Source organism: Notamacropus eugenii, chromosome 5 (assembly GCF_028372415.1).
Source record: "Notamacropus eugenii isolate mMacEug1 chromosome 5, mMacEug1.pri_v2, whole genome shotgun sequence".
Lineage (NCBI taxonomy): Eukaryota > Metazoa > Chordata > Mammalia > Diprotodontia > Macropodidae > Notamacropus > Notamacropus eugenii.
In genome coordinates this window covers 29072172-29097904 of record NC_092876.1, presented here as the reverse complement: position 1 = coordinate 29097904, position 25733 = coordinate 29072172, and the positions used below count along the sequence as shown (strand labels likewise).

Below are 25733 nucleotides of genomic sequence, written 5' to 3'. Positions count from 1 at the left end.
TCTCCCTGTTCTTCTCTGGGTACTCTGAAGGGACTCCTATGGACCAAATCTCAACCACCCTCTTTGTAGGTGTCCCTTTAGAGACCTAGGAAACCTTCAGGATTTCAGGCAGCTTGTGCAGAATGTTATATCCTTTGTCCCGCTTTCTGAAGCGTCTCCCCAGTATTTCACATACCTCTTCTCAAATAATTTTCTAGCACAGTGAAAAGTTCTTCTGATGGTGCCCTCATCATAGGATATAAGCATCCCCTGAGTCCTTGGTGGACCTAACCGTGATCAATTGCTAGACTAGGCAACCATGGTGGCTACTCAGTCCTAAGACATAATTATATAAAACTTCTAGCATCGAACTTGCTTGGCTGTTGGCAAGGGTTATACCAGCTAATATGACTAATATGGACAGCCTAGCCCTTCTGCAGAATTACATCTCCTGAGTGAGTTCCCCACTTCCCCACAAAGTAACACATGCCAAGTGGGAGATCTAAGTCTCTCTATTTTTGGAAGTTGCGTTGTGGTCTACATTTCCAGGACTCTTAATTTGTCTCATCATCTCACTTTGCTCCCTGGCCATAGGCCATCATAACTTAGATAGAACTGTCTTCCTCGTCAATAAGTCAACAAGTCCCCTTCCACCTAAATCAGCCATCCTTGATGATGTTCAACAAGTGCTTAGAGCAGTGCTTATCAGCGCACTCATGATTCTGATCATCAATCTGCTTCCTTCAAGAATTCAGGTTATATCCCATTCACATCTTTTCAATCCTGCACCATTTTTGTCCACATTCTCCCAAAAATCTTCAATTGAAGGGTTCACCCAACAGTGTATGCAGGTCTTCCTCTGTGTCTCTTGATAGTAGAGGGATACCAGTGGCGCACACAGGCTGCCCATCAGCCTTCCCTTGTTCTCCTCCTATGACCAGCCCACCTTCTTTTCAGATTATACATTTTATTGATAATATTGTTTACATTTTTCCTCCATGATAGTTCTCCATTAATAATATGCTACAGTCAATTTAAAACTATGGCCAAAGGGCTATAAACCATGCATATTCTTTGTTCCAGCAATACCAGTACTGTCTGTATCCCAAAGAAATTTTTTTTTTAAAAAGGAAAAGGGTCTATTTGGTTTTTTTAATTTTATTTTTAATTTATGAAATAAAACAAGCATTTCCGTGACATTGTACGATAAAAAAGATGATTGTGCACGAAACTGCAAATTTACTATACACAACTTGTTATTTCTTTCAAATATACAACAAAATTATCATGTAAATTTATTTTTTTTCTTCCTTCCCCTTCCCTCATCCTAGAGAAGGCTACCCATTAGATACAAGTAAATAAATATATGTAAAATTGTTCTATACATCTATTTATCAGTTCTTTCTCTGGGTGCAAATGGTGTCTCTCATCATATGTCCTTTGTAGTTCATTTGGGTACTTATAATAGACAAAATAACTTATTCACTCAAAGTCATTCTTAAGATAGTATTGCTGTTAGTGGATACAATATTTTTTTCGTTCTACTCATTTTTCTCTTCATTATTTTATGCAAGTTTTTCCATGTTTTTTCTAAAATCACTGAACTCATCATTTCTTTTTATTTTCTTTTTAATTTATGGAATAAAACAAGCCTTTCCATAATATGGTACAATAAAAAAGACGATTGTACATGAAACTGAGAATTTAACTTTGAAAAGAACCTATTTGTAAAAAAATATTTATAACAGCACTTTTGTGGTGGCAAAGAAGTAGAAATTGAGGGGATGGCTATCAACTGGGGAATGGCTGAACAAGTTGTGGTATACGATTGTGATAGAATACTATTGCGCTACAAGAAATAATGATCAGGAAGGATGATCTCAAAAAAACCTGGAAAGACTTACATGAACTGAAACAAAGTGAAGAAAGCAGAATTAAGAGAACATTGTACATAGTAACTGCAACACTGTACAATGATCAACAGTGAATGACTTAGCTTTTCTCAGCGATACCATGATCTAAGACAGTTCTGAAGGACTTACGATGAAAAATGTTCTCCATCCCCAGAGAACTGATGGAGTCTGAGTGCAGATTGAGGCATACCTTTTTTAAAACTTTCTTAGTATTTCTTGATGTCGCTGTTGGATGTGACCCAAATGACTGAACAACAAATTTACTATGTGAGGTTTCTGCATAGTGTGTAAACAAATCTTTGGTCCCTTTGATTTCTTTCTCCTGAGTCATATTTTTTCAAGTTTCTTCTTTTTCTTTTTTTTTTTTTTTAACCACCCTCCTCACCCTTGCATTAACATCACCAGGTGCATGTTGATTTAATTTAGAGATTCTGGAATTTCTATTCTTTCTCACCTCTCCCAATAGATATTGGCAAATAAAGGGAAATTATTTTGTGGTGAAATTATTTACAAATGATCAGTGAGAGAATTCTGTATCCTTAGTGTTTCATGGGTACTGCTAGATAAAATGACCACATGTCGCATTACATAATGTTTGGTATTTTGCTTTTGGATTCATGGTAAAAACCAACTCCAGCAATTTTTTTATTTGTCTTTCCAAGGAGGACTTGCAATACATTCTTCCATTTAGCTATAACCAATACTGAAAAGAATTCTGGATTGGGAGTCAGAGGTCATGAATTCAAATCCTAGTTCTACCTGTATGACCTTGGATGAGTCTCATAGCCTCCATGGGTCTCTGTAAGGAGGTTGGTCTAAAGTATTCCTAGAAGTCTTTCCAGCCCTAAATGTGTGATAAATGTTATAAAAATATCTAATAAATATAACAGCATATAACAATGACATACATAAATATACACATATGTATATGTTAATATGCTTTTAATCTTATTTAATCTAAAACATCATGATCATTTCCAAGTCTGTCCTTCCTCCATCCTCTAACTGGTGAACCAATCCTTGTAACAAAGATTAAAAAAAGAAAGAAGCTCAATTAGACTAACCAAGTCATCAACCCATCCTGACATTGTCTCTAGTGTTCTCTAGTCTCATTCTGGAAAAAAACAATCAGGTTTATCAGTGCCTTCTGTCTACCCAATAGCTATTTCTAGATATTCCCCACCGCTGCTTCCTCCCACCCAAACCAATCCTACCCTTCCTCCAAAAACAGAAATTGAAAGAAAAGCTAGTGAAACAAAAGCAATGGACGGAATCTGATCATGTACATCACAGTGCACCCATCCTAAGAGGAGGGAGGTATTTTCCATTAACTGCTATCCTGGACCAAGATTTACTATTGCAATTATTCAAGATTTCTAGCTTCTTTTTTTCTTTTTCTTTTCTTTTGCAGTCACTTAATCCCCCAAAATAGATACTGAGAAAAAGTGTCCTTGAAGGGAAGACTGAGAATATACTCACGTATCATCAGGTTCATCCCTCTGGGAGGTACAGGAATGTCAAGCAAAGGGTGACCGGTTCAGGGTAAGCAGGAGAAGAACTGAGGCACCAATAATGAAGGCACAGGGTGACTGTTGCCAAGACTACAGAAGATTCTACTTCATAAACTTGACTGTTCAAGCACTCTGTTGTCCTCTAAGTCAGTGATGTCACAGTTGGATCACTCGGCAACAGAGGAGAGGAATCCTGCACCAACTATGGATTGAAATTTGACAAGAGAGAGGGAGGAAACCATTAAAAAAGAGTGGACACCCCTCCAAATTCCTTTTTGTACTCACACTGGTAGACTCCTACTAGTCAGATGGTCATCTTTTCTGTATCTTCTTCCTCTGCCACAGGGACCTGATTGTACCCATTGGGTGGCTCTAACACTGAGCCCCACTGGCTTCCTGAGCTTACACCCCCAACAGCTTCCCAGCTAACTCATGGCCTGGTGTTTTGGACCAGACATGACTCAGCCCAGTCCAGTGGTTCAGACTCATGATTTAGAATGAAACAAGACACTTGTAGACCATTTTAACAATTAACAAATGAAAATTTAGTGAACAGTAGCATAGAAAGGATATTCGGCAGAGATACAGCATTGGTTCAGGTGGACTACAACTCCCCTGCCTAGATATTCACCATTGCATTGTGTCTGGTCAATAGGATATGTTAAGCCTGAGAAGCTTCACATTCTGGGGTTTTGTATTTAGGTAACCAGGGACCCAGGTCAGTGGTTCTGAGCCTCAGATTAAGTCACAAGGACACTTACTGTCTTTTTGGGCAACACTAGCTGGGTCCTGTGAGACTCTGACCTTAGCCAATGTTGGTCCTACCACCCATGTTGTATTGATCTGCTTTAGCCTTCTTGTTCAAAGTCCAATAAGCCCCATGGATCTAACTGGGTCTTTCCAATCTGCTTGTACACCATCACCGTGAGAGAGCCCTGGGGATAGTGGAATTCTGGGATTTTTTTCCAGTTCTTCATCTCAGAGAAGACAATTTTCTTTGCTGCTCTGAAACAGGGTCAGAAGACACTGAAGTAGATTGTGTTCCTCTGCAGACACACCCTGTGTCCCATCCACAAAGTAAGAAAGTACTGGTCTTTGGAAAGAGTTTTCTTTCTCAGAAGATCCTTCCATTTTTCAAGAGAGTCAGGGCTGAGACCGCAGATCACAGGTTATGAATTTGGACCTGAAGGGAAGCACAGAGGACAACTAGTCTAACCCTTCTTTTGCAGATGAGAGAACTGAGGTCCAAGGAGAACAGAACCGATTTGTTCAAGGTCACATAGGCAAGAAGGATCAATAGAAGAACCCATTTGTTATTTTTCAATCAAGTGACATAGGCCTCCTGGCTGTTGCACATTCGCTGTGGCTGCCCCCTGAATGGAGCCCTCTATCTCTTCTGCTCTGACTACTTCCCCCCCTTTCTTCAAGTCCCCACTAAAATACCAGCTTCTAGAGAACAGCATGGCCATGGCAAAACTGCGAAGCAATTTGTGTATCTTACCCCCAAAATGTGTAAGCTCTCTGCAACCCTGGCATGAGTACACATGTTCCTTGAACTGGTAGGCATTTAATGAATGTTGATTGATTGATTGATTAATTAAAAAAAGAGGCATATAAATGGTAGCTATTATTACTCTTAAGTCTTCACAGGTTTCTGTGGAGCCATCCCTTTCAGCATTTTTTTTTACAATAGCAAATAGTACAATAGTATTCCATCACATTTATGTACCATCATTTGTCCGATCACTGATCAGTTGATGGGTATTCTCTTAGTTTTTCAGTTCTTTGCCATCACAAAAAAAGCTTCCAAAAAGTTGAGAAACATTTTTTTTACAGCATGTGTCTCTGATGGGATTTATCCAAACAATGGATACCAGTTTGAGATTCACCCATCATCCCCTGGATGTGACCTATGCTCAGTTCCACTCAACCTCCTCCTTGGGACCTCCTGAGGTAGGGACAGCTGTGTGTCTCTTTTCAGCCTAAAAAAGCTACAGAAGCCGAGACCTTCATTGCTTTTCCCAAATGAATTTGGGCTCTAGCTCTTTGGGGGGGAATGATGGAATCCTAATAAAGCTGCCCCAGCCCCAACATTGTAACTTCCTTATAGAACCCTCTGAACAGCAGACCCCCTGCCCCTATGTAGCCAGTCACACACACACACACACACACACACCCACTCAATGTCTCAGATATGTAGAGAAAGGAGTCAAGTTTAAAAGAGTACAAGTCATTCCCTAGTTGATAAATGGTCAACAGATTTGTACAGGAAGTTTTCAGATGAAGAAATCAAAGCTATCTGTAGTCATATAAGAATGCTCTAAGTTAATATTGATTAGAGAAATGCACATTAAAACAATTCTGAGGTACCCCCTCCCCCAATCTATCAGATTAGCTAATATGACAGAAAAGGAAAATGTTAAATGTTGGAGAAGATGTGGGAAAGTTGGGACACTAGTGCATTGTTGGTGGAGTTGTGAACTGATCCAGCCATTCTGAAGAGCAATTTAGAACTATGCCCAAAGGGCAATCAAACTGTGCATACCCTTTGATCCAGCAATACCACTACTTGGTCTGTATCCCAAAGAGATTTTAAAAAAATGGAATAAGGGTCTACTTGTGCAAAAATCTTTATAGCAGCTCTTTTAGTGGTGGCATAGAATTGGAAATCGAGGGGATACCCATCAGTTGGAGAATGGCTGAACAAGTTGTGGTACATGAATGTAATGGAATACTACTGTGCTATAAGAAATGATGAACAGGAAGACATCAGAGAGGCCTGAAAGGACTTACATGAACTGATGCTGAGTGAAAGGAGCAGAACCAGGAAAACTTTGTACACAGCAACAATCAGTGTGTGAGGAATTTTTCTGGTAAAATTAGTCCTTTACAGCAATGCAAGGACCTAAAAAATTTCTAATGCACTCTAGGCAAAACGCCTTCTACATCCAGAAAAAGAACTATGGAATTGGATCACAGAATGAAGCAGCCTATTTTCTCTTGTGTTATGCTATGTTTTGTTTTGTTTTATGGTTCCTCCCATTCATTTTAATTCTTCTATGCAACATGACTAAGGTGAAAATGTATTTAATAAGAATATATGTGTAGAACCTATATAAGATTATACACCATCTTGGGGAGAGATGGGGGAAGGAGTGGCGAGGGAGAGGGAAGGGGGAAAATCTAAGATATATGGAAGTGATTGTAGCAAACTGAAAACAAATAAATTAATTTTTAAAAAAAGATAGATTTCTATACCCAATTGACTGTGTATGTTATCCTCTTTTGAACCAATTCTGATGAGAATAAGATCAAATGTCCCTATCCCCTTCCCCCCATCTTTTCTTCCACTGTAAGAGCGCTTTCACAACTCTTTTATGTGAGATAATTTGCCCCGTACTATCTTTCTCTTTCCTTTTTTTCCCAGTGCATTCCCCTTTCTCACTCCTTAATTTTATTTTTTTAGATAGCTTCCCATCATATTTAACTCACACATGTGCCCTGTGTGTATGTGTCTTCTAATAGCCCTAATAATAAGAAAGTTCTTAGGAGCTACAAGTATTATCTTCCCATGGTAGAATGTAAACAATTTAACCTTATTGAATCCCTTATGATTTCTCTTCCAAGTTTACCTTTTTATGCTTTTCTTAAATCTTGCATTTGAAAGTCAGATTTTGTTTTCATTCAACTCTGGTCTTTTTTTAATTTAAATTTATTTAAGTTTTCAACATTCATTTCCACAAAATTTTGAGTTTCAAATTTTCTCCCCATTTTCCCCCTCCCCCACCCCAAAAAGTCGAGCATTCTAATTACCCTTATCACCAATCTGCCCTCCCTTCTAACCTCCCTCCCTTCCCTTATCCCCATCTTCTTTTGTCCTGTAGGGCAAGATAACTTTCTATACCCCATTACCTGTATTTCTCATTTCCTAGTTGTATACAAGAACAATACTCAACAGTTGTTCCTAAAACTTTGAGTTCCAACTTCTCTTCCTCCCTCCCTCCCCACCCATCCCCATTGGGAACGCAAGCAATTCAATATAGGCCATATCTGTGTAGTTTTGCAAATGACTTGCATAATAGTTGTGTTGTGTAAGACTAACTATATTTCCCTCCATCCTATCCTGTCCCCCATTACTTCTATTCTCTTTTGATCCTGTCCCTCCCCATGAGTGTCAACCTCAAATTTCTCCCTCCTCCCCATGCCCTCCCTTCCATCATCCCCCCCACCCTGCTTATCCCCTTATCCCCCACTTTCCTGTATTGTAAGATAGATTTTCATACCAAAATGAGTGTGCATTTTATTAATTCCTTTAGTCGAATGTGATGAGAGTAACCATGTTTTTTCTCTCACCTCGCCGCTTTTGCCCCTCCACTGAAAAGTCTTTTACTTGCCTCTTTTATGAGAGATAATTTGCCCCATTCCATTTCTCCCTTTCTTTTCCCAATATATCTCTCTCTCACCCTTTAATTTCATTTTTTAAAGATGTTCACCTTGTACTTGTGTGTGTGTGTGTGTGTGTGTGTGTGTGTGTATGTGTGTGTAATCCCACCAACACCCAGATACTGAAAAAAGTTTCAAGAGTTACAAATATTGTCTTTCCATGTAGGAATGTAAACAGTTCAACTTTAGTAAGTCCCTTATGACTTCTCTTTGCTGTTTACCTTTTCATGCTTCTCTTGATTCTTGTGTCTGAAAGTCAAATTTTCTTTTCAGCTCTGGTCTTTTCATCAAGAATGCTTGAAAGTCCTCTATTTCATTAAAAGACCATTTTCCCCCTGAAGTATTATACTCAGTTTTGCTGGGTAGGTGATTCTTGGTTTTAGTCCTAGTTCCTTTGACTTCTGGAAAATCGTATTCTACACACTTCTATCCCTTAATGTAGAAGGTGCTAGATCTTGTGTTATCCTGATTGTATTTCCACAATACTTGAATTGTTTCTTTCTAGCTGCTTGCAATATTTTCTCCTTGACTTGGGAACTCTGGAATTTGGCCACAATGTTTCTAGGAGTTTCTCTTTTTGGATTGCTTTCAGGAGGTGATTGGTGGATTCTTTCAATATTTATTTTGCCCTCTGGTTCTAGACTATCAGGGCAGTTTTCCTTGATAATTTCATGAAAGATGATGTCTAGGCTCTTTTTTTGATCATGGCTTTTAGGTAGTCCCATAATTTTTAAATTGTCTCTTCTGGATCTATTTTCCAGGTCAGTTGTTTTTCCAGTGAGATATTTCAGATTATCTTCCATTTTTTCATTCTTTTGGTTTAGTTTTGTGATTTCTTGGTTTCTCATAAAGTCATTAGCCTCCATCTGTTCCATTCTAATTTTGAAAGAACTATTTTCTTCAGTGAGCTTTTGGACCTCCTTTTCCATTTGTCTAATTCTGCTTTTGAAAGCATTCTTCTCCTCATTGGCTTTTTGGACCTCTTTTGCCAATTGAGTTAGCCTATTTTTAAAGGTGTTATTTTCTTCAGCATTTTTTTGGGACTCCTTTAGCAAGGTGTTGACCCACTTTTTATGGTTTTCTTGCATCTTTCCAATTTCTCTTCCCAGTTTTTCCTCCACCTTTCTAACTTGATTTTCAGAATCCTTTTTGAGCTCTTCCATGTCCTGAGACCATTGAATATTTATTTTGGATGTCTGGGATACAGAAGCCTTGACTTTTATGTCTTTCCCTGATGGTAAGCATTGTTCTTCCTCTTCTGAAAGGATGGGAAAAGGTATCTCTTCACCAAGAAAGTAACCTTCTATAGTCTTTTTTATTCCCCCTTTTTTGGACATTTTCCCAACCAGTTGCTTGACTTTTGGGTCCTTTGTCAAGAGTAGGGTATACTCTGGGGATCTGTAAGATCTCAGTTCCTTCTCGGTGGCACAATCAAGCATGTACACTGGTCTGGGAGCAGGGAAGGATTTTTGTGCCCAGAATCTCAGCAGTTTCCTCTCCACAGCCACCTGACCTCCAGTTCCACTAAGCCAACACTGGGGGCTGATTTTCAGATAAGCTGTGGGGGCTGGGCCACCATTCAGTGCAAGACAAAGACCAGCTCCCTCAGGGCATCTACACAGGGCTGAGGTAATATTCAGCTCCTCAGTGCCCCCAGGGGTTTTTATGATCCAACAATGGATCCTAGAGGGCTGTACCAGGCTGCTGTGAGAACTGCTGCTGCCTGCCTGATGTGGCCTCTGTGGGCAGCTGCCTGAGGCCAGAGCTATGGGAAGGTCTTTTTCCCTTCCTGGCCAGCTGAAAAAACCCTGTCACTGACCTTTGGCGCCTGTGTGTTGAGGGATCTGTGAACCCGCTGCTGCTGCTGCTGTGACTGGAGATTCTGAGACTGGGGATTCCGCCCCCTGAGGTGTCCTCCTCCCAGAGTCACGCCATGTGGCCAAGACTGGGCTGGGCTCTGCATTCCGCTCTGCGTCCGGTGCAACAGACATTTCCTGTGGGCCTTTAAGGTCATCCTGGGCTGGAAATCTCCTCCATTCTGTTGTTCTCCACTTCTGCTGCTCCAGAATTTGTTGAGAGTCCCTCTCTACAGGTATTTTATGGGCTGTGTGGGGAGAGCCTGCAATGTGTGTCTTTCTACTCCGCCATCTTGGCTCCACCCTCCAACTCTGGTCTTTTCATCAAGAATTCTTGAAAGTCCTCTATTTCATTGACTGTCCATTTTCCCCCCTAAAGAATTATACTCAGTGTTGCTGAGTAGGGGATTCTTGGTTGTAATCATAGTTTCTTTGCCCTCCAGAATATCATATTATAAGCCCACTGATTCCTTAATGTGGATGCTGCTAAATCTTGTGTGTTATGTACTATGGCTCCATGTTGAATTGCTTTTTTCAGACTGCTTGCAATGTTTTCTCCTTAACCTGGGAGCTCTGGAATTTGGCTATAATATTCCTGGGGGTTTTCCTTTTGGAATCTCTTTCTAGAAGTGATTGGTGAATTCAATTTCTTTCAATTTCTATTTTACCCTTTGGTTCTAGAATTCAGGACAGTTTTCCTTGATAATTTCTTGAGAGATGATGTCTAGGCTCTTTTTTGGATCATGGCTTTAAGGTCATTCAGTAATTTTTAAATTATTTCTCCTGGATCTATTTTCTATTTTTCCAATGAGACATTTCACATTTTCTTCTGTTTTTTCAGTCTTTTGATTTTGTTTTATTGCTTCTTGATGTCTCATGGAATCATGGCTTCCACTTGCCCAATTCTATTTTTTAAGGAATTATTTTCTTCGTTGAGCTTTTATACATCCTTTTCCATTTGACTGATTCTACTTTTTAAGGAGTTCTTCTTTTCACTGGATTTTTTGTGCCTTTTTTCATTTGGTTTATTTTATTTTTAAGGTGTTATTTTCACCTTATTTTGTGTCTGTGTGTGCTTCCTTTACCAAGATTCTGACTCCCTTTTCATGATTTTCTTGCATCACTTTCATGTCTTTCTTCAGTTTTTCCTCTACCTCTCTTATGGGATTTTTAAAATCTGTTTTTAACTCTTCCGCTGTCTGAAACCAATTCAGATTTTTCTTTGAGTCTTTGGATGTAGCAGTTTTGACTTTGTTGTCTTATTCTGAGTTTGTGTTTTGATCTGCCATGTTGCTATAGTAACCTGCTCCTGGTTTGCTGGAGGTGGGGTAGGGGGCCTAGCTGTGCTGGCATAGCCTGTGCTGTGTGATAAACCTTGGGTGCTCTATGCACTATGGCACCGCCTAACTAACCTATTCCTTACCTGCAGAATATCCAGTTCTTTGAACAAGCCCAAGTTGATCTTAAAGCTCTAATTAGGTAGTCTTTCTGCTCTGAATTTTCCATGTCATTCTTGTGGTTGTTGAGAATGCACAACTAATTAATTAGCCCTACGTTCAGCTATCAGAAAGGATGGTCACTGCTAGGGTTACAGACACAGGCAGGATGTTAAAAGACATTCATTTCTACAAATTTGTGGGCCCTCGCTGCTGCTTGGAAATCCTATATCTCCCTTATCACCCCACTCTCCCACTGTCCATAGAGGCTCTTCCAGACCTTTTCATTCCTCCTCAAACCTCCCATGGCTTTTACCCTCCCCCCCCAATAATCTCTAAGACAAAAAATATCAGCTAAGAAACTTGTCTCATATTTTACAGAAAAATTAGGGCTATTTGCCATGAGTTGCCTCTTCTTGTCTCTTCCTCATCTCCTATCAAGTCAGGTGCCTTCTGCCATTTTCCTGTCTATCACTCCTGTCCCACATAATGAGGTAACCTCATTCCTTACCAAGGCTTGCCCCTCTCCTTGTTCAAGCAATCGCATTCCATTCTGTCTCCTGTAAGATATTACTCCCTCTGTCATCCCCATTTTCCACTTATTTTTAGTCTCTCATTCTCTACTGGCTTATTCCTGCTACCTACAAACATGTCCATATACCCACATGTACAAAAATATAGCATTTTTGTGGTGACCAAGAACTGGAAGTTAAGGGGATGCCCATGAATAGGGGAATGGGTGTGGTGGATAAATGTAATGGAATACTATTGTGCTATAAGAAATGATGAACAGGCGGACTTCAGAAAAACCTGGAAAAATTTATATGAACTGATACTTAGTGAAATGAACAGAACTAGGAGAACACTGTATGCAGTCTGCAATGACTGACTGATAGATTTAGCTCCTCTCAGCAGTGCCAGGATCTAAGACAACTCCAAAAGATTCATGATGGAAAATGTGTCCACATCCAGAGAAAGAGCCATGGAGTTGGACTGCAGGTCAAAACATATTATTTTCTCTCCCTCTCTTTTGTATTTCTTCTTTCTCATGGTTCCTCTCATTGGTTCTGATTCTTCTTTACAACATGACTAATGTGAAAATATGTTTAATGTGAATGTGTAAGTAGAGCCTATATCAGACTGCATGCCAAATTGAGGAAGGAAAAGGAAAGGAGGGGGAGAAAATTTAGAACTCAAAATCTTATGGAAGTGAATGTTGAAAATGAAAAATTAATTACAAAAACATATATCCATATCTCCCCCATCCTGAAAAAAAGTCCTCTGATAAGTATTCTCTTATATCTCTCCTGCCCTTTGTGGTTAAACTAGAAAAGGCCATCTACAAACAGGTACGTCCACTTTCCTTCCTCTCATTCTCTTTTTACCCCTTGCGACCTGGCTTCTGATCCTATCATCCCACAGAAACTTCTCTCTCCAAAATTATCAATGATCGTAGCTACCAAATCCAATTGATTTTTCTTGATCCTCATTCTCCTTGATTTCTCTGCAGACTTTGACACTGTCCATCATTCTCTTCCTAGATACTGTCTTCTCTCTACTCTCTCCTTGTTTCCCTCATGCCTCTCTGACTACTCCTTCTCTGTCTCCTTTGTTGGATCTTCCTCCAGATCCTTCCCTCTTACCCTAGGGGACCTAGGTTCTCTCCTGGGCCCTCTTCTGCCTCTATACCTCTTCACTTTGTGATCTTATCCACTCCCACAAATTGAATTACTGTTTCTATGCTGAGGATTTTCACATCTACCATTCCTGCCTCAAACTTTTACTGACTTTCAAACTCATATTTACAACTGCCGTTTAGACACCTGAGCTGGATGTCTAGTAGACATTTCAAATTAAACACATCAAAAGCAGAGCTCAGTATCTTTCCCTGAAGCCTCCTACCTTCCTTATTTCAGTAGAGGGCAACACCATCCTCCCAGTCCCTCAGGCTCACGCCCAAGGAGCCGTTCTGGACTCCTCACTCCTTCTTCCCCCTCATATCCAAACCTGTTAATGTCACCTCTGCAAGCTCTCTTACTGATCTCACCTTTGTAACATATGCCCCTTTCTCTTTTCTGACTGTGCCTGCACTTTGATCCAGACTCTCATGACCCCACACTTGGACTATTGCAATAGCTGCTGGGGTGAGGTGGGGGTCTGCCTGCCTCAAGTATTTCCGTCCATTCTCCAGTCCATCTTTCAGTTAGTCACTAGAGTGATTTTCCTAATGTGCAGTTCTAATCATATCACCCCTAATCAGTAAACTCCAGAGGCTCCCCATGGCCTCCAGGAGCAAATACAAAATATTCTATTTGGCATTCAAAGCTCTTCATAACCTGTTCCCACCTACCTTTCCATTCTTCTTACATCTTACTCCCCACCATGTCTTCTTCCATTCAGTGACCCTGGCCTCCTGGCTTTTCCATGAACAAGACACTACATTTCTCAGCTCCATTTTCTCTGGCTGTCCTCCCTGGTTTCCTTTAAATCCCAACTCAAATCCCATCTTTTACAGGAAGCCTTCCTGTAAATTATTAATTCTAGTACCTTTGGTGAGTTAGTTATCTCCCATTTATCCTATCTATAGCTTGCTTTGCATACATTTGTTTGCATGTTGTCTTTTCCCTTAGGTTGTAAGTTCCTTGAGGGCAGGGATTATCTTTTTCCTCATTTTATATCTCCAGCTCTTGGTACAATGTCTGGCACATGGTTAGTATTTAAGAAATGTTTATTGACTGATAGTGTATCTCTTGCCCTCTCTGGCTCTCTCTAGCCCACTGTTCTTGAATTGTAACATGCACTTTGTAGCTGGTCACTTTTTCCGTCTGACTTGCAGCAACACCAGAAGATACTGAGAAGACATCTGACCTCACTGATGCCTGGGCTCACTAGGATCAGCTTGTAAAGGTATCAAGCAGCATATGTGCCTGACTACCAGCCAGAAGTTCAAAGGGTAGTCCTTATGAGAAGAGTTGGGCTGTGGGAGTTGATGGTGGTGAGGATCATGTGTCATTCTGATACCAAGTAGTACTTAGTTAAAAGACATTTGATTTCATCTGTAAAAACAGACTCAGAAAAAGGGGTGGAAAGAACCACTCTGGAGTTTCAAAGCTATAGTCTTTTACTTCTGATTTTGCTTTGGTAAGTGTAATTTAGCGTAAATGCCAGCTGAGCCAATTCTTTTGAAGCCATGGCAAAGAGAGAAAGAAAGATCTGGGAACCACATGAGAGTGGGGGCACACAAGCCAAACGAGTTATGATTTATTGTTAGGAATATCCTTACTCCAAAAGAAAGAATATTGAAGAGCACTTGGACGAAATGACTGGGAGACAACAGGTCTTCCTTATCCTTACATAACTCAAGCCACCTGGTATTTTGCTCAGTTAAGTACCTCAAGCAGCTACTATGGCCACCTACTCCTAATTGTCAGATCAAGAGTTAATATTTGTCTTGGTCAGAGATGCTGCCTTTCAAAGCTGATTTTTTAAAATAACATAAATGATTCTCTGGTTTTACACACTTCACTTTGTATCAGTTCACATAAGTCTTCCTAGGTTTTTCTGAAGTCACCCTCTTTATAATTTGTTATACCACAATAGTATTCCATCAGATTCATGTACCATAACTTCTGGCCACCATGTCATCAAGAAATACAAGGACATCCTCAAGGTCTCTCTTAAGAACTTTGGAATTGATTGTGTGACATGGGAGACCCTGGCAGAGGACCACTCAGCCTCGTGTGCCCACATCAGGAAAGATGCTATGCTCTATGAACAAAAAAGAATTGAAATAGCTCAAAGGAATGCAGGATAAGCAAATTTAGTGAATTCACCCCAAATGTTCACATGGATTATTTGTGTCCTACTGTGGTAGAGTACTCTGAGCTTGTATTGGTTTAATCAGCCACAATAGGACACATTGAAACTTGACTATGGCATAGTGATGTTATTTTGATCCTTTCTGAAAATGAAGGATAACAACCAACTATGCCATAACTTGTTCAGCTATTCTGAAATTAATGGACACTCCACCAGTTTCAAATTATTTTGGCCCTACAAAAAGAGCCACTGTAATTGTTTTTGCATATGTGGGCCTCTACCATCTTTCTTTATCCTCCTTGAGGTATAGACCTAGTAGTGGTATTGCTGGGCCAGAGGGTATATGCACAGTTCATTAGCTTTTTGGGCATAGTTTCAAATTACTTTCCAGGATAGTTGGACTGGTCCACAGCTCTACCAACAGTGCATTAGCATACCTATTTTCCCACAGCTCTTCCCCATTTGTCTTTTTACTTTTTTTTTTTATCATTTTCACCAATCTAATGTACATAATGTGACAATTCAGAGTTGTTTTAATTTGTATTTCTCTAGTTATTAGTGATTTAGGGCATTTTTTTCATATGGCTATTGATAGCTTGGATTTTTTTTCCCTCTGGAAAACTGCCTCTTCATATCCTTTGACCATTTGTCTATTGGGGAATGACTTTTTTTCCTGAAAATTCGGCTCACTTCTATACACACATATATCTTATGAAATGAGATTTTTATCAGAAACTTGCTACAATGAGTTTTTTCAATATTTCCTGCTTTTCTTCTAATTTTGGCAGTTTTAGTTTTATCTGTGCAAAAACTTATTAATTTTATGTAATCAAAATATCCATTCACTTCCAGTGAACCATTCCATCTCTTTTTTGGTCATGAATTCTCCCCTATCCATAGATCTGACAGGTAATTTTTCCATGCTCTTCTCATTTGCATATGATGTCACTCTTTATGTTTAAGTCATTTGTCCATTTGTTAATTATCTTGGTTGTTCTGTGAGATGTTGGCATATGCTTACTTTCTGTAAACTTTTCCCAACAAGTTTTTGGTGAATAGTAAGTTCTTGTCCTAATAGCTAGGCTTTTGGGGGTTTATCAAACATGAGGTTATTGTGCTCATTTGCTTTGTGTACCTGTACTGTTCTACCGATCAACCTCTCTGTTTCTTATTGAGTACCAAATTGCTTTGATGACTTAGTTTGAGATCTGGCACTGTTGGGTCCTCTTCCTTCCCATTTTTTTTCATAGATTTCCTTGATATTGTTGATCTTTTGTTCCTCTAGATGAATTTTGTTATTATTTTTTCTAGCTTTATAAAGTAATTATTTGGTATTTTGATATGGCATTTGGCATGGCATTGAATAAGTAAGTTAATTTAGGTAGTAAAGTTTTGTCATTTTTATTATATTGGCTTAGCCTATCCATGAGCAATGAATATTTCTTCAGTTGTTTAGATTTACCTTTATTTGTGTGAAGAGTGTTTTGTAATTGTGTTCATATAGTTCCTGTGTGTGTCTTCCAAATATTTTATACTGTCCACAATTATTTTAAATGGAATTTTTCTGTCTTTATCTGCTGGATTTAGTATACAGATAGGAATGCAGATGATTTTTGCAGGCTTATTTTATATCCTGAAAATTTGCTTAAATTGTTAGTTGTTTAAATTAGATTTTAGTTGACTTTTAGGGTTATCTAAGTATACTATTATATCATCTATAAAAAGTGACAGTTTTGTTTCCTCTTTGCCTGTGTTTGTTCCTTATTTCTTTTTCTTGTCATTGCTTTGGCTGTCATCTCTAGTACAGTGCCAAATAGTAATAGTGAAAATAGATATCCTTACATTACCTCTGATCTTATTGGAAAAGCTTCTAGTTTATCCTCAAAACAGATAATGCTTTCTCTTGATTTTAGAGCTATACTTCTTTTAAAGGAACATTTCATTTATTCTTGTGTGTTTTTTAAAAAGAGGAATAAGGATTGTATTCTGTTAAAATTTTTCTTCATCTACTGAAATAATTTTTTTTATTGTTTTTTGTTATTGGTCAGTGCTTACAGTTTTCCTAGCTCTGAATGCCTGGTACAAATCCAACCTGGTCATAGTCTGTGATTTTTATGATATGTTGTAATCTCTTTGTTATTATTTTATTTAATTTTCACATCAATATTCATTAAGGTAATTGGCCTATAGTTTTCTTTCACTTGGTGATTTAAGTATCAAAACCAGATTTGTATCATAGAAGGAATTTGGAAGAATCCTTTCCTTACTTATTTTTTCAAACAGTTTATGTCATATTGTTATTAATTGTTCTTTAAATGTTTGATAGAGTTGCCTTATAAATTCATCTGGTTCTGGATTTTTTTTTCCTTTGGGAGTTCATTTATGTCTAATTTAATTTCTTTTTTCTACAATAGGGTTAAGTATTCAGTTTCTTGTTCTGCTTATCTGGGCAATTATCCATTTCATTTAGATTGTGAATCTTATTGTTATATAGTTGGGCAAAATAGCTCCTAATAATTGCTTTTATTTCTTCTTTGTTGGTTGTGAATTCACCCTTTTTAATTTTTGATACTAGTTATTTTATTTTCATATTAAAAAAATGAAATTAGCTAATGATGTGTATATTTTATTGTTTAAAAATCTCCTAGTTTTATGAATCCATTTTTAACTTTCAATCTTGTTCATTTCTTTTTTGATTTCTAGGTTTTCTATTTTGGTATTTAATTGAGGTTTATTAGTTTGTTGGTGTTCTAATTGTTTTTTTTAGTTGTATGCCCAATTTGTTCATTTGCTCTTTCTATTATTGATGGAAGCATATAGACATGTAAAAATTTCCCCAAGTACTGCTTGGACTGTATTCCAAAAATATTGGTATGTTGTCTCACTGTTGTCATCATCTTTAAAGAAATTATTATATCTACTTTGTCATCCATTTTTAGGATTGTTATTTAGTTTCCAGTTAGTTTTTAATCTATGCTTCAAAGGTCCTTTGTGGAATGTAATTTGTTGAATTGTAATTCATTGAATTAGAAAAAAATGTGGTTTTGTGCAATTTTAAGCTAATCCTCAATAAATAAATGGTCAAAAGACCCAAAGATTGGCAAACTCTTAACAGAATGCTCCAAATTACTAATAGTAAGAGAAATGTACATCAAAACAACCCTGAGGTTTCACTTAACATCCTACAAATTGGCAAAGATGACAAAAGATGAGACTCAAAAATGTTGCAGGGATTATGGGAAGATAGGTACATTAGTGCATTGTTAATGAAATTGTGAATTGGTATAGTCATTTTGGAATGTGATTTGGAATTATACAAATAAAATTCTAAACTGTTCATCAGAGCTAATAGCTATTTTTTCCCTCTCTCCTTCTCTCTCCCATGAACAGTCATCAAATAGGGTCAGTATGTGTTGTTGGATCCCAATTCTCCAATAAAGGAATGGTTACTGCCATAGCGTGATTCGGATTGATAGTCGTAGTGCAGTCAACAACCACAGGTGAATGGCACTTTGACACAGGATAGTACTGTAGTTATTTTCAGGTACTGGTCTGGTCTACAAAAGTCACATCAGGCAAAATACTTGTCCAGTCATAACGGGGAAAAAAAGATATAAAATGAAGTGTCTTTAGCAGATCCCTACCATGTGAAGGTATGAGGTTATGGAGGACTAGGAATGCCTGGTTAAGGAAAATGAATTTCCTCTGTAGAATGTCAACTAGTTTCTTTATATCGCCATTGTGCCTGGCACGTATTAGACACCAAAATGCTTGTTGATTTATTGATGTTAAACATTAAGAAGCTATTGAAAGCTTTTGATTAGATATGTTATTGTCTGTCTGCTCTCTGTATGAAGGGCATATGAGGGGGAGAGTAGAAGGGAGAAGTATATTAAGAGCCTCCTACAATAGTCCAAGCAATGGATGCCTGCATTAGGGTAGAGGCAGTGGGAATGGCCCCAAGAGGTACTAATTCAAGGTGAGGAAGCGAAAATAATCAGTCAATAAATAAATATTTATTAAGAGCCTATTCTCTGCTAGACACTGTGCTAAACATTGAGTCAAAAGATAGTTCCTGCCCTCAAGGAGCTTATAATATGTTGGGGAACATAGCAAACAAAGACATAGGTACAAACAAGTTATATACAGGACAAATAGGAAATAAATAACAGATCGAAGCCATTAGAGTTGAGAGGCTGTGAAAGGCTTCCTGTAGAAGATGGGATTCTAGTTGGGACTTTAAGCCAGGGAAGCCAACAGGTGGAGATGAGGAGGGAGAGCATTCCAGGCATGGGGGCAGCCAGAGGGAATGCCCAGGATTGAAGAATACATGTTGGGGAATAAGCTGTAAAAAAGTTGGGAAGGTAAGTAGGGGCAGATGATGAAGGGCTTTGAATGCTAAGCAGAGCATTTTGTATTTGCTCCTGGAGGTAAGGGGTAACATGATCAGACCTGAGCTTTAGGAAAATCACTTTAGTCACTGGATGGATTTAGTCACTCTCACCCACTGGATGGGGAGAGACTCGAGGCAGGCAGACCCACTAACAGGTAGTGCAGGCATCCAGGGATGAGGTGAGGAGGACCAGCACCAGGCTGGGATCAGTGTCAGAGCAGAGCATGGGGTGTATATGAGAGCTGTTAGCAAGACAGAAATGACAGGATTACACGGACCAGTTCAGTTCAGTCTTGGATATTGTCATAAACCATTCTCACTTTGGCTAGTGTCTCCTTTCTAGGGAAAGAGAGAGAGAGACAGACAGAGAGACAGAGACAGAGACAGACAGAGAGAGACAGAGACAGAGACAGAGAAAGAGACAGAGAGACAGAGATAGAGACAAAGAGAGAGACAGAGAGAAGGAGACAGAGAGAGAGACAGAGACACATATACACACACAGATTGAGAGAACTGGAGATAGATATTTGAGAATCATCTGCATTGAGTTAGTTGAATCAAAGTGAGTGAATCAGGTTGCTAGGGAGAGAATATAGAGAGATCAAGCACAAGGACACATCCTTGAGGGTCAGAAAGGAAACCAAAAATATTCAGGAGGAGGACAAGCAGCTTTCTACAGGCTCACCCCAATCTTTTCTTCCAAAGGCTCTTTCTGTGCAAATGTGGCAGGGGACAGACAGTTAACTCCTGGTTCCTGCTGCCTGCAGGTCCAATGGCAAATGTTCTTTCTATCCTGCCATGCCCACGTCTCAACACAGTACTCTGGCTGTCTGATCAGAGCAAAATATAGGTAGATTATATTGTGTGTCTCTTTTGTATGCCTGGAAGCTCTCTCTTTTTCTCTGTCTCTCTTCATTTCTTCTTTCTCTGTTTAATCTATCTCTTCTCTCTCTGTGTCTCTCCTCTCCTCTGTCTCCTTCCCACTTTCCTCACTTCCCTGCCTCCCAGTTGAACAACAGAAAGGAGAAAGAAAAGCATAGTCCAGCAAAATAAATTTCCTTGTTCTATCCAAAAGTCTCCTCTTTGGCAGAAGGTGAGCCTTGTATTTTACCCTGGGTGCTCTGGGCTTGGAGTTTCTCATTGCATTGACCAGAGTTCCAAAGACTTTCAAAGTTGTTTTCCTCTTTAATATTATCATGACAGAAATTGTTTTCCTATTTCTATTGACTTCACCAATGTCTTTTCAGTTTTCTCTGAAACCGCCCCTTTCACAATTTCTTATGACACAATAGTGTTTCATGGCCTGCAAGTAGCCCAATTTGTTTAGTCATTCCCAATAGGGGAGCATACTCCTCTTAGTTTCCAGTTTGAGACTACTTTGAAAAACTCTGTTATGCATATTTGTGTACATACGGTTCCTTTTCCTTTCTTTGATCTCTTTAGGAGGGCTATAGCTGAAAGGATAGGATATGCGCAATTTAGTAAGTGTTTGAACATAGTTTTAAATTGTTTTCCAGAATGGCTGGACTAATTCATAGCTTTATCAGGTGCTGCATTGGATGGAGTGCCTAGACTGATCTTCCTGAGTTCAGATGTGGCCTCAGACACTTAAAAGCTGCGTGACCCTGGGCAAGTCACTTCACCCTGTTTGCCTCAGTTTCCTCATCAGTAAAATGATCTGGAGAAAGACGTGGCCAACCACGCCAGTATCTTTGCCAAGAAATCCCAAATGGGGTTAACACTGAATTCTCCTCATCCTTTCCAACGCTTGTCTGATGGGTGGGAGGAGGAAACGGGCATTTCTGGTTATTGCTGGTTTGGAGAGCTTTTTCACAGGACTGCTGAGAGTCTGGATTTCTTCCTTTGAAAACTCTTACTGTTCGCACCCTCGTCCGTCCGTCTGTCTGTTGGTGATGGCTCTTACGCATGGGGGTCAGTTCTTTTATCGGAGAACCTTTCTCCAGGATCATCCGGGGGCCCTTCAGTGTTCACGTAAATGCAGATATTCCCGGCTCCCCGGCCCGCTTTCCTATCCCCTGGAGGTAACCCAATCCCCCAACAATCCGAGAGGTCCGCTCTACCCAGAGTCCCAGAGAACGTGGCCGCGAGGGGGCGCTGTGCCACTGCTGGACCACGCGGTTCCCCCCCCATGGAGCGTTTCCAAAGAACAAGCGGGTGACGTCATATCCCATGGCCCATTAGACCGGAGGGACTGTGACGTCACGGTCCGTGGCCCATCAGGGGCCCTGGGGGCGCCTTTGACGTGACCCAGGCCGCCAGTGAAGCGTCCCTGGGACCCTGGGGGGGAGAACAGGGGACCCTAGAAGGAGGGGACCCAGGAAGGAGGTAGGGTCTCCCCCAAGCATCCTCTGGCTGCCCACCTCGGGCAAGTGGGGGCTGGTCATCTAGCCAATCAGGCGACAGCATTTATAAGGCTCCTTCTAGGGGCCCGGCCCGTGATAAGCCATGCGCTTGTTTTACAGATGAAGAAACTGAGGCCGGGCAGGTTCGCGCTGAGAATAAAGAATGTTCTTAAACTTTGAATTATCCCAACAGGCAGCTTCCCGACAAACATACAAGCAGCGCTTAATAAAAGTTTGTTTTCTCTGGGGACGGTATAACGATGACCAGAGTTGGGAAATAAGGAAGTGCGGGCACATGCTGCATCCGCTCTGAAAAAGCCACTTGTCGAGGGCCAGAAAAACTACAAGTCCCTGGCGCGTGCGCGCTGTGTCTCGGGTGCCGATGCATTCTGGGACTTGTAGTCCTCGTTAGGTTCTAGGCCGGTGCCGGCGCCTAGGAGAGCGAAGAGAGTTCTCTTCGGAGTGACAGCAAGGCGGGGCCTCGGGCCGACCGACCACTAAACAAGAGAGGGGGGCGGGGCGCTCCTCTGACAGACGGACCGACCGGCCTCTTGCTGGGCGGGGGCGGGGCCCGGAGGGCCGCAGAGCCATGGGAGGCGGAGGCTGCTGGTGGTGGGGTCGGGCGGCTCGCCTGGCCCGGCGCCCCTGCTTCCGGGGGGCGCTGCTGCTGGCGGCCCCGAGGCGCGGCCGGGCCGGCCGGGGCTCCTTCGGCCCCGGGCCCGGGGCCCGCGCTGCGGCCGCGCCGCCCCCCGTGTCCGAGCTGGACCGCGCGGACGCCTGGCTCCTGCGGAAGGCGCATGAGACGGGTGAGTGCGGACTGCTCGGGGGAGGGGGGAGGAGGGGGGGTCCGGCGTGGCTAACGCGGTGGGGTCAGCCGGAGGAGCGGGAGTGCGGAATGCGGGGAGGGGGCCCGGGTCCTGGATGGAAGCGGGGCAGGGAAGTCAGAGATGTAGAACGGGGGGAGATCACCCGGCCCGACCCCCTCCTACAGAGAGGGAAACTGAGCCCAGAGAGATGAAAGGGAGCGCCTTGACGGTGGGATACCAGAGCCTTTACAGATCACCCAGGTGAAGCCCCTCGTTCTCCAGATGAGAGAACACGTCTGGAGGGGCTGCACACAGCAGGGTTCGGCAGAACCGGGACTCGAACCCGGGTCCGCTGAGTCCCAGCCCTGGGTTCTCCCCTTCGCCCTGGGCTGGTCATTTAGTGGAATTCAGTGGACAGTAAGCGCTCAGCGCCTCTGTAAGTGTTTGGGATGCAGAGATGACATATAACCTCCGGGGAAGGGGGCACCTAGGACAGAATCAGAGAAGGTATATCACACAGCACATTTCCTGGCACCTACGGGGGAAGCCTGCCAGAACTGGGCAGTGGGGGCACATGGAAATGGACAAGGCAGGCCCACCCTCAGAAGCCCTCAAAAAAGTCTCACCTGGAAGAGGCTTCCTCATCCAAACACTTCGTTTTATGGATGGATCAGTCATTCCACCTTTTCATTGAGTGCTTACTATCTGCTGGCACAGTGCTAAGTGCTGGGCATAGGAAGAAAGGCAAAAGCCTGGTTCCCTTAAGGACCCTGCAGTCTAGTGGGGGAAACAAGCTCTTTGCAGGATCCATAGGAATGAACTACCAGAAGGAAAAAACTAGAATTAGGGATGAGGGAGGTGTCCTGTAGGGGGAATTTTAGTTGGGATTGAATGGATGCTGGGGAGGTCAGTGATCAGAGCAGAGGAGGAAGGGGTGTTCTAGGCATGGGAGACAGCTGGAGTTTACTCTTCTTTCAGGGGAGACAACAGGGACTTAGAAGCAAATTCAAAATAAGTACTGGATGTATTGTAAGCGTCTTGATGACAGGAAGGGATTGTTTGCTTTATCCCTTGGGTTTAGTGCTGGGCCTTGCTGGTTGATTGTATGGTGGGGAGAGCACTGAGGGGGTCATGAAAAACCAAAATGTAATTTTTTTTTTTTAAAGAGCCTCTGCCCTTCTACAAAGACATCACATGATTTTTCAAGGATTTTCCCAACTAAGAGCTACTGGGCCACAAATTGAAGTTAAAACCACATATCCCCTATACATCCCCCTCCTGCAACCTTTGGCCTCAATAAAGGGTCAGGCCTGGACTTGGAGCAGTGGACAAGAGCACCTGCTTGAGAGTTCCTGGGGTCTCTAGCCCTTTTGACACACTGTGTCTCCCCTCTCTGGTCCTCACTTTCCTCGTTTGTCAAATCCGGTGGTCGGGCTTAGCAGAAGGTCCCAAACTTTTAATGCAGTTTTAAGCTGAGGTTAAGATTAAAAACACTCTTCTGGGACAGCCTATGGAACCAGTTAGATTCCTTTCATCGACGAACCGTGTTCTATGTTTCTAGGTCCCTTTGAAAATTTGTGATGTTAAATAAAGAACAAAGACTGGAGGCCTAGAAGGCCAGACTGAGTGTAGGCTGAGATAGGTTTGTAGGCTATGGCATTGAAAGGCATCTTAAGGACTGACTGAAAAGAGAACTGGGTTTGGTATCTGAAGTCCACTCCACCCCACCCTCCAGGTGTGACCATGATAATAATATTATATGGGGCCTTCAAGTTTGTAAAGGGCTTGGCTTCTCTCTTCTGATTCTTATAGCTCTTATCCCCATTTTATGGATGAGGAAACTGAGGCTGAGAGGGGATAAATAACTTTTGCCCAGGGACACAGAGCTAGTACGCGTCTGAAGGGGAATCTGAACCCAGGACCGGCACTGCAGCACTCTAGGCTACTGTGTCTGACCACTGGCAGTGCAGGTTGCAAGAAAATACCATCTGTTGTAGTCTGATTCTATCACTGAAGCTCCCAAGGGCTCAAGGGCTCACCCATCTAGAGCCCAGTAGGAATTCTGAGGTCATCTAAGCCACTGTCGACATTTTACAGAATGGGAAACTGAGGCCCCATGGAGGGACAGTGACTGACCCAAAGTCACTGGGAATGACCAGCATAGAGGGGATTTGAACCCAGGCCCTGTGCCTCCAGTCAGTGCCCTTTCTTGTCTAACCTGATGGCAGACAGACAGTATGTGTCAGGCCCTTGACCTCGGTTTTAGGGGACTTCATAAGGGTCTGGCCCCTCTCTCCCGTACAGCCTTCCTCTCTTGGTTCAGAAATGGCCTCTTGGCCTCGGGCATAGGCGTCATCTCCTTCATGCAGAGCGACATGGGCCGGGAGGCCGCGTACGGTGAGTGCTCCCGGCTGCCCCAGCCCCTCCTCCTCCCCAGCTGGGGTCCTCTGCGGGTGGGGGCCTTCCCTCTTGGTGTTCCCTGAAGGAGGAGCAGAACCCAGGGGGTCTATTTCCCCACCCCAGATTCTGAGCCCCCCCATGCACCCCTTCCCCTCCCGCCCCCACACCCTCCTCCAGGGATCTGCCCCAGGTCCCCCGCCTTCGCTACAGGCTACCCCTCCAGCATCCTTTCCGGGCTTCGGGGCCCCGGTTCCGGGTCCCCGCCCATCGCCCAGCTCGGTCCCCGCCCCGTGCCCTGCCGCCCGGGGCCTCGGCCGAGCTTCTGTCCCCATCCCCCGGTCCCCAGCCCCCGGCCCGGGCCGGCCCGGCTGAGCCCCGTCTCCTCTGCCGCAGGCTTCTTCCTCCTGGGCGGGCTGTGCGTATTCTACGGCGGAGCCTCGTACGTGGCCGGCCTGGCCTCGCTGCGCCGGCCCATGATGCTGTCTCTGGGCGGGGCGCTGGTCGGGGGCGCGGCCGTGGTCTCCGCCGGCCTGCTCTGGGCCTGTGCCGTGGGTCTCTACCTGGGCCAGCTGGAGCTGGAGGTGGAGGGGCCCGAACCCGAGCCGGGCCTGGAGCCCGACGAAGCCGATGAGGAGGAGCCGCCGGCCGCCAGAGCCGGCCCGCCGCGGGGCCAGGCCAAGTGAGGGGCCGCGGGCACGGCCCGAACCCGATTAAAGGCCCCCCGCACACACACCGCAGGCTCTGAGCTTTGGTTTGGGGGTGGGCTGGGGGAGGGAGGCTTGTGTCATCCCCCAGAAAAACCAATTATGCCCCG

At 42.5% G+C, this 25733-nt stretch overlaps 1 protein-coding gene and 1 long non-coding RNA gene across 2 annotated transcripts in view; one reads left to right on the top strand and one right to left on the bottom strand.

Annotated features, from left to right (window-relative positions):
• LOC140503810 (uncharacterized) overlaps positions 1-3666 on the bottom strand; it is a 35673-nt gene extending 32007 nt beyond the window's left edge. The window contains exon 1 of the long non-coding RNA XR_011966884.1: positions 3372-3666. This is a non-coding gene — a long non-coding RNA (uncharacterized lncRNA). The remainder of the gene's footprint in view (positions 1-3371) is intronic.
• Positions 3667-22287: 18621 nt separating this feature from the next.
• Positions 22288-25651, top strand: TMEM160 (transmembrane protein 160). The gene is made up of 3 exons (XM_072608108.1): positions 22288-22519; positions 24824-24916; positions 25313-25651. Exons 1-3 carry the CDS (start codon positions 22303-22305, stop codon positions 25600-25602), a joined length of 600 nt encoding a protein of 199 aa, XP_072464209.1. The 5' UTR covers positions 22288-22302; the 3' UTR covers positions 25603-25651.
• Positions 25652-25733: the final 82 nt, after the last annotated feature.

Bases quoted from the DNA above. Each gene is read 5' to 3' on its own strand.
- TMEM160 (XM_072608108.1), top strand. From the start codon at position 22,303: ATGGGAGGCGGAGGCTGCTGGTGGTGGGGTCGGGCGGCTCGCCTGGCC. The intron at 22,520-24,823 runs GTGAGTGCGGAC...TCTCCCGTACAG, and splicing joins GCGGAAGGCGCATGAGACGG to CCTTCCTCTCTTGGTTCAGA. The intron at 24,917-25,312 runs GTGAGTGCTCCC...CCTCTGCCGCAG, and splicing joins GGGCCGGGAGGCCGCGTACG to GCTTCTTCCTCCTGGGCGGG.